General features: G+C 49.5%; 1 protein-coding gene across 3 annotated transcripts in view; it reads right to left on the bottom strand.

Moving 5' to 3' along the window:
• FLNB (filamin B) overlaps positions 1 to 13,141 on the bottom strand; it is a 166,377-nt gene extending 153,236 nt beyond the window's left edge. For 2 of the 3 annotated variants that reach the window (XM_030811548.1, XM_030811547.1), the window contains exon 1: positions 12,707 to 13,141. In XM_030811548.1, the coding sequence (XP_030667408.1) occupies positions 12,707 to 12,998 (292 nt within the window). In that variant the 5' untranslated portion in view covers positions 12,999 to 13,141. The remainder of the gene's footprint in view (positions 1 to 12,706) is intronic. The other variant, XM_030811546.1, reaches the window with a different exon arrangement.
• Positions 13,142 to 14,112: the final 971 nt, after the last annotated feature.

Raw genomic sequence — 14,112 nt, forward strand, 5'->3', positions numbered from 1 at the left:
CTTGCCTCCTTTGGTGGAGATAAGGAATGTGACAAGCCACTGCCCAGGTGCTTTCAAGCCAACTCTGCCAAGGTGCCTCACTCAGAACACATTCCGGGTTCTGCCCCCGGATGGCTGGAAGCTCCACCAAGGGCCCCCATCCCAGCGGCAGCACATCCCTGGTCTTCCATCAGGTACCCCTGCCTCTGCTGAGAGGGAATCTTGTAAACAGAACCCCGAACTCTGCTCAACTGATAGCACTGCAGACTCACAAAGGCCTTTTAGGGTCTCAGCTCAAAGGCCTTGCACCTCAGGTCCCCTGGGAGGCAGGGGCCCGGTCCCATACTCTGGCCTGCTTTACCCCACACCAAGGGAACAATCAGTTTGTTCCCGGGCAAGAAGCACCAGGCCGGGCCCCTGCTCCCACAATAGGCTGTAGATGCCAAACCATTCTTGTGTCCCTGGAATCTGATAAACCACTTCAAGGAGGTGCAGGGAAACCAGGGTGATACGCACAAGAAGTGTGGTACAGGCATGATAAGAACTTATTTTCTTGGGACACGGGGAAACTGAGAAATCCTATTTTAGCCACCAAGAAACCTTTCCTGCCCCGGCCTCCCTAGGAGGCCTGCCTCTCCCTCAGTCACACTCAGCACAGGCGGAAGGTAGCACCGCTCCTGCCTGTTGAAGGAAAGCTGACTGCTGCTTGCCATTTTTCATCTTAAAGTCTGAATTTATGGGCTGCGGCAAATTTACATAGTGCCTGCCACAAATCCCCACCCATTTCCCTTGTAGCTCGAATGCCAAAATTCCACCCTGCGTTCCAAATAACTCCAACCTCTTTAGTAGCCTTTTTTTTTTTTTTTTTTTTTTTTTCTGGAAAGGAAATTCCAGAAAAGTTGTCTGGCATGGTAAAGGCTGACAGCCTTATGAAAATACTCAGCAAGGTGACCCATTTAGTCAAAAGAGCTTTCAGATCTCTATGAGAAAAGGAATTCATGCCAGCATAAAGGGCCTTCAGAGAGAGAGAACAGGAGTGCTGTGTTAACACCCAGACCTTTCAGCAAGCCAGCCCTGCTACGGCTGGGGAGGCTGAGCCCTGAATGGGCTGGACAGACCAGCTTTCTCTCTCAGGAGAGGTGCGCCTCAGGAGATGCCCGTGGGGATCACAAGTTCAGCTCTGGCTCACACAACTTCGTGCTGCGGCGCACAGCAAGAGGTCTGCCCACGAGGCTACCTGCAGATGAGCGGAAAGCTGCCTGCTTGGACTGGAAGCAGGCTGCCCACTTGTGCCAAGGCCATGAGACTGATAAAGGCTGGGTGCCAGGCCTGAAAAGAAGGGTGCAGTTGCTGGGCTCACCAGCAAACACAACCCAGCACACCCTCCCACCAGTTAAACAAGGTAGCAGAAGAAAAGGGTGTGGGTGAACTCATTCCTGACAGAGCACAGCTGTGCCTATGTCCGCTGTCACCAAGGATCTCCTGGCATAGTTGGCTCTCAACAACACTCCCCCCAACACACACACACACACACACACACACACACACACACACACACACACATCCTGTGGTGTCATGGTGTGTGCTGTGAGCCCTGCAGCCAGGGGGAGTTCCAGGGACACCTCCTTCCTCACCTCTGGCTTCTAGACCTCACAAACAAAAGCCCTGCCCACCTCCTCCAAAGCAACCTTTAGCTGGTCCCTACTGTCCACACCTGCGGTGACATTACTGCCCCCTGGAAACCAAAGGCAGTGAAAGAACTGGAGCAATGTCTCCAAAGACTGGAAAAGGTCCCAGTCAGAGCTCCACGGTGTGGGAAAAGATATGGCAAGTAGCCCCCAAAAAGTTTTGTTTTGTAGAAGGAAATTTCAGTTTCACATGCATCAAGAGCAAACGAGTAAAGTTTGGAGCAAAGCAAAACAAGAAGAAAAAAAATCCACAGAAGCAGAAAACAGTCTCTTCTACACCCTGTCACTACAATATATCTATTTTACTTTACAGAGTGTCAAACTCAGCTTTGATACAAAAGTCCTTTACAGCATGATGCAGGCAGGGATTAAGCCTGACCTGTAAAGTGAGGCAGAGCTGAGCCTCAGTTTTCTCATCTGTAAAGTGGAAACAGATGTCAACCTAAAAGAAAGCGGCTGAGGCTTAAAATTTAAACTATTAAAGAGTTTACTTGAGCCAAAGTGAAGACAGCTGCCTGAAAGACTCAGGCCCAAGTAACCTTGGATATGAGCTCTGTTTGGCCTTTGTTACAAGCAGGTTTTTAAAAGCAAAAGAGGGGACAGACAGGGAGTGGGCTGATACAAAGTTTTTTGTCAGCAATTCTCATTGGCTTACAGAAATAGCATTGATTAGTGGTTGGCCATCCATTGTTAAGCTATAGGGTGTGGATTATGGTACTGCGTGCAGCATTATTAGATTAATTTATAACTAATTATGACAATAACAATTTCTTTGTTTTAGAAACGGGTCTCACTCTGTCGCCCAGGCTAGAGTGCAGTGACGCAATCATAGCTCACTGCAGACTAAAACTCCTGGGCTCAAGGTATCCTCCCAACTCAGCCTCCCAAGTAGCTACTACTATGCAGGCTTGTGCCACTGCATCCAGATAATTTTTTTTTTTTTTTTTTTTTTTTTTGTAGAGATGCGACCTCACCCAGGCTGGTCTTAAACTCCTGGCCTCAACAGATCCTCCAGCCTTGGCCTTCCAAAGTGCTGGGATTATAGGACAGGCAAGTACCACCGCACCTAGCCAGCAACCAATTTTAAGAAATGAATACATAGGCGGGGCACAGTGGCTCACACTCGTAATCCCAGAACTTTGGGAGACTGAGGCAGACAGATCACTTGAGGTCAGGAGTTCGAGACCAGCCTGGCCAACATGCTGAAACCCCGTTTCTACTAAAAATACAAAAAATTAACTGGCTGTGGTGCCAGGCGCCTGTAATCCCAGCTACTGGAGAGGTTGAGGCAGGAGAATCGCTGGAATCCGGGAGGCAGAGGTTGCAGTGAGCCAAGATCGCGCCACTGCACTCCAGCCTGGGTGACAGAGTGAGACCCTGTCTTAAAATAAATAAATAAAAATAAAATGAAAATACCAAAATTAGCCAGGCGAGGTGGCAGGCACCTGTAATCCAGCTACTCAGGAGGCTGTGGCGTGAGAATCGCTTGAACCCCGGAGACTGAGGTTGCAGTGAGCCAAGATTGCACCACTACACTCCAGCCTGGTGACAAAGCAAAACTCTGCCTCAAAAAAAAAAAAAAAAAAAAAAAAGTCAACGAATACATAGCTCAAAGAGGGCAGCAGAATGTGTTTGCTGTCTCATTTAATGTCTTTCCAGGCCGGATACTTTAGAAGGACTCGCCTTCCTCCGATAAAAGTTCTTTTTCTTTTCTCACAGATGTAAAGCCACTAGTTTTGCGGAGTTCACGAGGATTAGAAGTAGTATAAGTAAGACAGACCAATGCTCAGCAGATGGCAGGTGTGAGAAATACTAGATGTTATATTAGAGGATGAATATCCTCAACAGTGCACACCTCAACATTCAGTACACAGCCAGCATTATTTGTATGTATTCTTGGTACCAAGAAGAGCCAAAGAATAATATGTAGGAGGACAAGGGTCCTCCTTGCCAAGCTTTCAACATGCGCTGCTTAGAAAAGCCAGATTTTGATAATGGGGAAAGGGAGAGAGTCAGCGGCTCTGTCACAATAACTCAGTCTGATTGGCAGTCTTGACTAAGTGAAAAACCAACTGCTTCTTTGCTTATAGTACAAGAAAATTTTGGCCAAGGGCATTCTACTGCATGGGATCTGGCCAAAACTGTTCTTTGGTAAATGCTGTACTCAAACAATGGGCATAAGTAAAATCTCATCAAATTGTTTTTAAAAATAAACAGTTTGCAGAAGAGTTACAACAACCATCTACAGTTTATCAAAGGAACACATTTAAGTCAGCTGCTCTAAGGCTCTTAGAGGGCAGGAGCTTCAAACATAGCTCAGTATTTTTCTTTGTCCTCCTCCCCTCCCAGAGAATAAATCCTGATACTGGCCAGGCACGGTGGCTCACACCTGTAATCCCAGCACTTTGGGAGGCCAAAGCCGGCGGATCACCTGAGGTCGGGAGTTCAAGACCAGCCTGACCAACATGGAGAAACCTCATCTCTACTAAAAAAATTATCCGGGTGTGATGGCGCATGCCTGTAATCCCAGCTACTTGGGAGGCTGAGGCAGGAGAATCTCTTGAACCTGGGAGGCGGAGGTTGCAGTGAGCCGAGATAGCGCCACTGCACTCCAGCCTGGATGACAAGAATGAAACTCCATCTCAAAAAATAATAATAATAATAAAATAGAATAATAAATTGTGATACTAAGTGGGTCTGATTAAAATACCCAGTAATTCCGTCCTCTGTACCATCTATACCTACTCTCACCTACTGGTTCATCACTTTAGTCATAAAGAGACCCATTTGGTTTTCTAATCATTTTCCCCAAAAAGCTTTCTTCCAGTACATGGACTCAGTTTCCCATGAAAAGTGAGTTAGGCACCTTAAAAATACAAGATCACTTCTCAAGCTCCTGAAGAATAAAGTATTGTTGTTTATTATACAACAACCTGAGCCAATTTAGGTATTACTGTGCCCGTTTAATGAATAACTAGATTTACAACAGTAATGTAAGATGGCTTCTAGGAGAAAGTCATGAAAAGCAATTGTAATCATTATAAAAGCAGGAAATAGCCCCATTTAGATTAAAATGGCTCATTCCATTGAATGTTTTCATTAGTTAAACTTATTGTTGGGGGAAGGTGTTATAATTACAGATCCAGCTCCTTAATTTAGAATACTCAAAGATGAAAATTAAAAGCAGAATAACAAGAATATGGAAAAAAGAAAAAAACTAAATGTAGAAACACAAACCTTCACAGGAGCCTCCAAAAGAGGTATATCCACCCCAAGGGCACATAAGATAATCCATTAGAGCCAGGAAAAAAACAGACTTTATATTTGGATTTGTCATCTAAAAAGAAACTAAGCTTTACTAATATTTAATATACAAATTGACAGTAGAATATGTTTATGGCTTATAAATATATAAATAAATATATATATGAGGAAGGGGCACATACAAAACTTTCTGCTAATAGGAATGACTGCAGCAACAGGGGAGACTCCTGAGATAGATGACCCCTTTTGGCTGGGTTTACTACCCTACACTAAACAAGGGGCTGGATGCGGTGGCTCACGCCTGTAATCCCAGCACTTTGGGAGGCCAGGTGGGTGGATCACCTGAGGTCAGGAGTTCGAGGCCAGCCTGACCAACATGGTGAAACCCCGTATCTACTAAAAATACAAAATTAGCCAGGTGTGCTCATGCCTATAATCCCAGCTTCTTGGGAGACTCAGGCAGGAGAATTTCTTGAACCCGGGAGGTGGAGGCTGCAGTGAGCCGAGATCATGCCACTGTACTGCACTCCAGCCTAGGCAACAAGAGTGAAACTCCAACTCAAAAAAATAAACAAACAAACAAACTCAAGGAGCATACCCCATAGGCAGCCTCCAGTTTCAGAAAGCCCTTGGTAAGCCAGCCCTGCCCACCCCCCCACTGCCCCTCTGACTTGAGCATCAAGACCTCTAAACTGACATACTCATCTGCTCCTGTGCTAAATGTCTGTTTGCCTGCCTAATTCTAGTCACGCTTTAGGTCTTAGCTGAAAGGTCCCTTCCTCCAGGGAGCCTTCTAGATTACCCATACCCAGCCTAGGGGTAGATGCTCCTTTTCAGAGGGCTTGGCACCTAGATCCTTGCTACTTACAGCGCGGTCCACAGACAGCAGGATCTGAAGCTGACTGGAAATGCAGAATCCCAGCCTACACCCCAGCACCTACTCAATCAGACCTGCATTTTTAACAAAGTCCTCAGGTGATGAGCATGGGCCTGAAGGTTTGAGCAGCTCTCCTCTGCATGGCTCTCCCTGCTTGCTTGTCTCTTCTCCTCTGAGCAGTATCTGAGGCAAGCAAAGGACATGATCCTCTCATTCCTGTTGTCCTAGCACCCAGCACAGGGCCTGGTTCAGAGATGGGCTTTCATATATTTGTTGAATGAGGAAAGGAAGAAAGGATCTTGGGAGACATCTTCATCAGAGGTTCTGAACTTGGAGAAAGGGAACAGCTAACACACCAGATGACAGCAATAGGATTCCAAAAATATCTGGACTGGCCAGAGAATAGACAGAAGACAAGATAAAGTCCTGAACTTGGGTCCAAAAGCAGAATATTCATAGTGATAATGACAAACACTGTGCTATAACTTAACCTAATCAAATATAATGCTCCCAGCAACTCTAAGATAGCAATTATTTTGCTCTTGCATTTTATAGACAGGGAAGCAGGCACAGAAAGGTTAAAGCAGTGGACTAGAGTTGCACAGCTGGTATCAGGCAGAGTGCGGATTAGAATCCAGACAGTCTAGTTTCAGACCGAGGCCCTGAATCATTAGGCTACATCTAGTTTTGCCTAGGATGTGCTACCTGGAAACTGATGTAGCAAAGTTGGCTGGGCCTGGTGGCTCACGCCTGTAATCCCAGCACTTTGGGAGGCCGAGGCAGGCGGATCACAAGGTTGGGAGTTCGAGACCAGCCGGACCAACAAGATGAAACCCCATCTCTACTAAAACTACAAAAATTAGCCAGACATGGTGGTGCACACCTGTAATCCCAGCTACTCAGGAGGCTGAGGCAAGAGAATTGCTTGACCCCAGGAGACAGAGGTTGCAGTGAGCTGAATTCGCGCCACTGCACTCCACCCTGGCGACAGAGCAAGACTCCATCTCAAAAAAAAGAAAAAGAAAAAGCAAGGTGACTGGCACCCTGACCATGGAGCCACTGGAGGCAGGGCCTAAAGGCTCCAGGCCCCGAGTATCTGCTCCCCCAAGGAGCAGGGCAGCCATCCTCAACTAAGCCAGCAGCCCACTCCATGGTACCTGCCTCACAGCACAAAAGCAGGACCCAAGAGACACAATTTGGCTCCAAATCAAAGCCCTCCTTTAGCTCAGACTCTCCAAGAACGAAGGCAGCTGAAGACTGGCATGCTGGCTCCACCGTTGCTGGGAGAACTCCACAGAGGCCCAACCACCATCTGGAAGTGATTTGGCCCAGAGATTCCTGTACGGGGTGGGAGGTTGGAATGACCAGACGCCTGGAGCTCCCTGTCCAGCTTTGAAACAAAGCTGGTGTGAACGGGCCCTGGAGGCAGCCATAACATAGCAGGGGGCAGCCCCTTTCAAGGAGGTGACACCCTCTAGGCAGTCAATAGCCATATTTTAGCAAGTAGGATCAACCTTAGCCAACCAAGCTGTTCTCCCCAGAGTGAGCTGATTTCAAATGCCCTTTCAGTGTGCAAACCTTTCTGGCATGACTTTTGAGATTATTAGACAGTGCCTTATTTAATTAACAGGCATTCACAGAGCACTTACTATGTACCATAAACCGTGCCAAGCACTTTAAAAAGTATTAACTTGTTTAATCTTTATAACAGCCTTTTAAGGACATACTTATTATCCCCATTTTAGTGATAAGGAAACCAAGGCACAGAAGTTTCTTAATAGCTACTTAGTGGCAAGTGGGATTTGAACCAAGAAGCCTTGCTCTTAACTACTACACAAGTGACATTGAATGCTAACGTGCCACCTTGTACATGGCCCACAACTTGGCATTAATAATTCTGACAAAACATGCTACTTTGCTACTTTTTTTTGAGATGGAGTTTTCCTCCTGTTGCCCAAGCTGGAGTGCAATGGTGTGATCTCAGCTCAACACAACTTCCGCCTCTTGGGTTCAAGCTATTCTCCTGCCTCAGCCTCCTGCGTAGCTGGGATTACAGGCATGCACCACCACAGCCATCTAATTTTGTATTTTTAGTAGAGATGGGGTTTCTCCATGTTGGTCAAGCTGGTCTCGAACTCCGGACCTCAGGTGATCCACCCACCTTGGCCTCCCAGGGTGCTGGGATTACAGGCGTGAGCCACCACGCTCAGCCAACTTTGCTACTTTTTAAGCACTCTCTGTACTACCCAAAAGGCATGCTGGCATCTGCTAGACGTGCAAGAAAGAGCAGAACTTAAAGTTATTTGGAAATTATTTTGGTAGTAGTAGCACAAAAGGGAGAGGAAGGAAAAGGAGCTGACTGGACCAGTGACCCGCCACCCTGGAAACTGCCCAGTGACCCGAAGTCTTGGGAACACGCACCCTGCCTGCTCTGGCGCTGGCCTGGTGCAAGTCAGTCAAGTAAACTTTAGGGTTAGACCACATCCTCTGAAAAGGAAACAATTCCTTTCTCTAAAGTCCCAAAACAAAACACACCACCCAAACTTCTAGGCCTTGATCATCATTCTTGGGCTGAGAGACCCCTTTTCCTCCCAGCTGGCTGGACTGCCCCATGTCAGAAAGGTTTTTGGAAAAACAAGTAAATAAAACTGCCAACTCCTGGCAAACAGCTGGAATTAAAGACACCAAGTCCTCGCTATGAACTGCCCACCACATAACAAGAAATGTAAGGAAATTTTCAACTTTTGGATGGCGCCTAGGGGCCTACCTTACAATGAACCACAAATGTGAATCAATAGCCAGGGTTGTTTTTCAGTGAATTCTAGGCAGAAAAGCCAGAGTCCTCTGGCAGCTGTTGAACCACCACCTATCTCAGAGCTGGAGGCATGTACACAATTCTAATGACTCCACAACTATCTGGCCTTATCCAAAGCATACAAAACCCTGTATTCATTCAATGATACCTTCCCTGACGATGGAATAAAACATCATCCATTGGGCAGTAGGAAATCTCAACCAACCAACCAAAACACAAATGAGGAAAACACAAGAGGCAAACTGATCCCACTTAATTCCCGGCTGACTCTCAACCTGTGAGACCTTCATCACAGCCCAGAGGATTCATCCTGCCAATCATGGAAGGCCTTGACATCCCTATTTTGTCCAAGGTCAGAGGTTCAGAGTGTGGGTATCCAGCCACCACCCTAACACCTAAGACTTGCAAACCTAGTGTTGCAGGGACCCTCTGATGTGGAGAGAAAAGCTGTATTTTACTCATCTCTGAAACTGGAAGGCAAGTCAGTTAACGCTCCAATTCAACAGCTGGGCAGACCTGGGTTTCAGACACCATTTACTAGCTAGCTGGGTCACCTCCACAGGTGACTTCACTCCTGTTTCCCATCTTTAAATAAAGATATAATAATACTAACCGTGGCAAGAGTATGATCAACCAAACAGGAACAAACAACCAGGCTGTTCTCCCCTGTTTGAACGTCCCTTCAGTGTGCAAACCATTCGGGCATGACTTTTTTTTGAGTCAGAGTCTCGCTCTCCTAGGCTGGAGTGCAGTTACACAAAGACCTCAGCTCACTGCAACCTCCACCTCTCAGGTTCAAGCAATTCTCCTGCCTCAGCCTCCCCAGTGGCTGGGACTACAGGTGTGCACCACCATGCCCAGCTAATTTTTCTATTTGTAGTAGAGATAGGGTTTTACCATGTTCTCCAGGCTGGTCTCCAACTCCTGACCTCAGGTGATCCACCCACCTTGGCCTCCTAAAGTGCTGGGATTACAGGCGTGAGCCATGGCATCCAGCCCTGGCATTACTTTTGAGATAATTATTAGACAACACCTTATTTAATTAACAGGCGCCATTTTCTAAGCAACACATGCCCAGAACAGTGTTAAGCCCTGAACTCTCTAAGTGACTTGCAGAAGCAGATCATTAGAGATAGGGCAGTAGTTGCTATCAATCAATGATTAGCATGAAGATTCAATGGGGTGATCAATAGAACACACTTAACACCCAGTAGGTGCCCCCTAATTGAAGCTAGTGTCATTGTCAGCCCAATGTAACACAGCCTAAGCAGTGAATATATGAACCTTAGTCCAAGCTGGAGGTAACTTTGCCTTGAAGGATGAAGGACCATTACCCACAACAGCCTCAAGAGCTGAGGGAAGAAGCCTCCTGCTTTATCCCCACAGCAGTCCTGGCACTTGCCAGGGCTCTCTGTGGTCTCCAGAGGCTGGAAAACCTGTTTCTTGCAAGATCTCTCAGGAGAGCAATTAGGCAGCCAATGATACAAGTCATAAATGTGGTCACACCCTTTAACCCAGGAATGTCACTCTGGGGAATATGATCCAAGAAATCACTAAAAACGAAAAAAATAGAATGTAAGTTGTGGTAGGAACAGGAAGAAGCTGCCAACAGCCCACAGGCCCAGCACAGAGGAAGGGAAGCTAACTAACCCTGGAATGTCGGGACAATGGGAGTAGCTAGGGCCTGAGTGGATTCGAAAATAAAAATCAGGAGGACTGGGCTGGGCGCAGTGGCTCAGGCCTGTAACCCCAGCACTTGGGAGGCTGAGGCAGGCATATCATGAGGTCAAGAGTTCGAGACCAACCTGGTCAACATGGTGAAACCCTGTCTCTACTAAGAATACAAAAATTAGCCGGGCGTGGTGGCATGTGCCTGTAATTCTAGCTACTCAGGAGGCTGAGGCAGAAGAATCGCTTGAACCTGGGAGGCGGAGGTTGCAGTGAGTGGAGATGGCACCATTGTACTCCAGCCTGGAGACACAGCAAGACTCCATCTCAGGGCGGGGCAGTGGTGGGGACGGGGAGCAGGGAATCAGGAGAACCATGCAAAAAAATGTAGACAAAATCTAGAATGAGACCCGCAGCCCGGGGCACTCATGAGAGACAGTGCTGGAAGTAGCTGCTGCCTCTGTAAACAGTGGGTAGATCAGGCAGTCTGTGATTTGCTAGTGCTGCGGTTTGGTTTGGTTTTGTTGTTGTTTTAGAGATTTCATGTCGTATCTGGATACTTCTGGTTTACTTTAAGTTTCTTTATTCAGTTAATTAAATAAATACACATTTTTAAAACAAAGAACAGATCCAAATTGAGCCCAGCTGGGCCTTGGGATTCTTCAGAGGGGAGGCTGGTTTCTGAATGGTAAAGAATTCCAGGAGATTCTGAGGTTCTCCCTCCCCAGTACAGGAGATGGACCTCAGAAAGAAGAAAACAGCGTGCCATGCAGATTCTTCTGCAGGGAAGCCACCCTTGGGGAGTGGGAGGGCTGCTGGAGATCAGCTAGGTGGTGCGGCTGCCATCTGGGCCCAGGAAGCAGGAAGCAGCCTTACCTGCCAGGACAGGTGTGGGGGAAGGGAAGGGTGAGGCCCTAAGGCCTAGGGGAGGCTCAGCCTAGAGGGAATCCCTTTTCCACTGGAGAAAGTCCTGGCAGCCACACCCATCTCCCTTTCTTCCTGTCACTAGGGTCACTATAGTGACCTGGTTTCCTCAGGAAAAGACCCAAATCACAGGCCAGGGCCAGTCCCTGTTTCTCCTTAGGAAGAGATCCAGACCCAGGACCCTCCTCCACCCCAACCCACACCCACCCACCCACATACACACACATACACACACACATACACACACGTAGGTGGATACACATTCTCTGCATACATACTCTGCATACCCATTCCGTGTACACGCAAACTCTTTGCATATGCACATGCTATATACACATGCTATGTGTGTACACACATTATCTGCAAACACACCCACATGCACACACACATCACAGCCCCTACCATCACAGCCCACACTCTCAGCAGCCTTGTGGCCCTCTGGGAAGCCTCTAACTATCTCAGACCACAAGGGAGGCTTCATCCTTATTCTTCCTCCCAAGCCCAGAAGGCCCAGTCCAGCAAGAGACACCAATTCCCTCCCTCCTTTCAGGAAGACCCTGGTGTGGGTTTGGGAGGGGAGAGGAGAACAAAGCCTCCTTCTAACTGTTGCCCACTTCCTTCAATTCTCAGCTGGGCCCTACTTGCTGACCTTGGACAGGTCAATTAACCCTCTGGACCCCCTTATCTGTAAAATGAGTCTAGCCTCACCCCAGATCGCAGGCGTAGGGGCGGAGATAACTTAGAAGGCTGACGGTACACAGAGGACGCTAGTTGGGCTCCCTACAAGACACCAATTACTGTTACCACCACCGTCCCTAAATTATAACTTCGGCAGCAAGGAGTGGGTTCAACCTGCGGCGCGCGGCCAGAGCTGAGCTGGGGGCAGAGAGAGCGAGGACACACACCCAAGCCTCCCCTTGCAACCTCGGGGCCCACGCCCATTCCAGTGACGGCAGGGGAAGGTACCAGGTCTCCGTCTCCACCTGGACGGGGAGGCCCCGGGCGCAGAGAACGTTTCCTCCCCAGGTCTCACGGCCCGGCCTCCGAGCCAACGCCCATTCAGCTGCCGCTGAGAGCACCAACCTGGGCGCTGCCGGGAGAGCGCTCCGCGGAGCATCTGACCCTACGGCCCCGCCCCCGGGGACAGCGAACGAGGGTTTCTAGTCCCCTAGCTCCCACAGGGGCCCACCAGATGCAGAGAAATGCCACAACTCCACCTCTCCTCCTGTGACCTCAGCCCAAATCCTCAACCCTTAGCCAGCCAAAGGTGCACTGCTGGGGCGCACGGCGGGGTGCGATCACAACAGGTCCCACCCCAGGGAAGGACACCAGGGAGGGGGTCTAGGCCCCCTATATCCCACCCCCGGGGACGACTCCCCCTTATCTCCGAAGTGGGGGCGCGCTGCGGGAAGTCCTCGCCCTCTGCAGGGGTGCACGCGAGGGGGCGGGTCGGCACCACAGTGGGCGCCTGGCCCCGGCCAGAGAACTCACCGATGGACACGAGCTTGATGCTCTCACGGTCCAGGAACTCGAGCGCCACGGACACATTCTCCAGCTGCATCTGGCGAAAGGTGGGCCGCTGATGGTACTTGCGGTACATGCGCTTCTGGCTGAGCACCTCGAGCAGCGCGATGAGCCGCAGCCCGTCGCTCAGGTCGGTCTGCAGGTTGCCGATGCGTTTGTTTACGCACTTGAGGTGCTCGTTGCACCAGCGTGTGAACGTATTCTGCTGGATCTTCTTCCAAGGCGCGTCCTCCGCCAGATCCTTCTCGGTTACCGGCATCCTGGTGACGGGGAGAGCGCAATGCGCAACGAGCTGCCAGGGACTGGTGTTTGGAGGCCCAAGGGCCGAAGGAGCGAGAACCGAAGCGGAGCGGGAGCGGGGTTCGAACTTGCTGCTACCGGAGCCACGGCCGGTGCTGCTCTGCGGCCGCCCGCCCCTGGCCGCGCGAGGCGCCTGGCCCCGCGCCTGCGCGCTGAGCCGCCCCGCCCCAAGCCCCGCCCCGTTCCGACCCTCCCGCGGGAGTTCCTGGGCCACGCTCGCCCCCTGCCGCCTGCCGCAGGCACTGCGCCCCACTGCGTCCTGGGACCCGCGCTCGAAGCCCACCACCCCCGCAGGACGTAGGGCTGCCTAAATCACCCGATCAGCCCCGGGGTGGGGGGACCCGCGAGGGCTGGGAGCCGGACAGAATGGGTCGGGACGCAGTGCGACTTGCGGGAGGGGCGCGCGGGGCGGAGGTCTTCATCCACATATAGATTCAATAAAATTCAGTAAGGGCTTTTATTGAGCTCCACCTGTGTACCAGGCATTCTTCTCAGAGCCTGCCAACCAGCAGTAAATCAGACAAACGTATTGCACAACCTCAAGGAGTTCATAGCCTAATGGGAGAGAAAAGTGTAAATCCACCATCACCAACAGCCCAGCAGTGGTGGTAAAAATGAACAATAAGTCTTGTTGCATGTCTTAGTTTCCAGTTACTGCTGTAACAAGTTACCAAAACTTAGTGTCTTTGAAAACACACACGCACAAATGTATTATCCTTCAGTTCTGTAGGTTCGATGGCCCACACAGATCTCGCTGAGCTAAAAACAAAGTGTTGGCAGGATGCATTCCCTTCTGGAGGCTGTAGGGAAGAATCCGTTTCCTTGTGTTTTCTAACTTCCAGAAGCTGCCTGCGCGCCTGACTCCTGCCCCTTTTCTCTGTGAAGGCCTGCAATGGGCTGGGCACAGTGGCTCATACCTGTAATCCCAGCACTTTGGGAGGCCAAGGTGGGTGGATCACCTGAGGTCAGGAGTTCGAGACCAGCCTGGCCAACATGGTGAAACCCCATCTCTACTTAAAATACAAAAATTAGCCAGGCGTGGTGGCACGTACCTGTAATCCCAGCTACTGGGA

This window comes from Nomascus leucogenys, chromosome 4, assembly GCF_006542625.1.
Source record: "Nomascus leucogenys isolate Asia chromosome 4, Asia_NLE_v1, whole genome shotgun sequence".
Lineage (NCBI taxonomy): Eukaryota > Metazoa > Chordata > Mammalia > Primates > Hylobatidae > Nomascus > Nomascus leucogenys.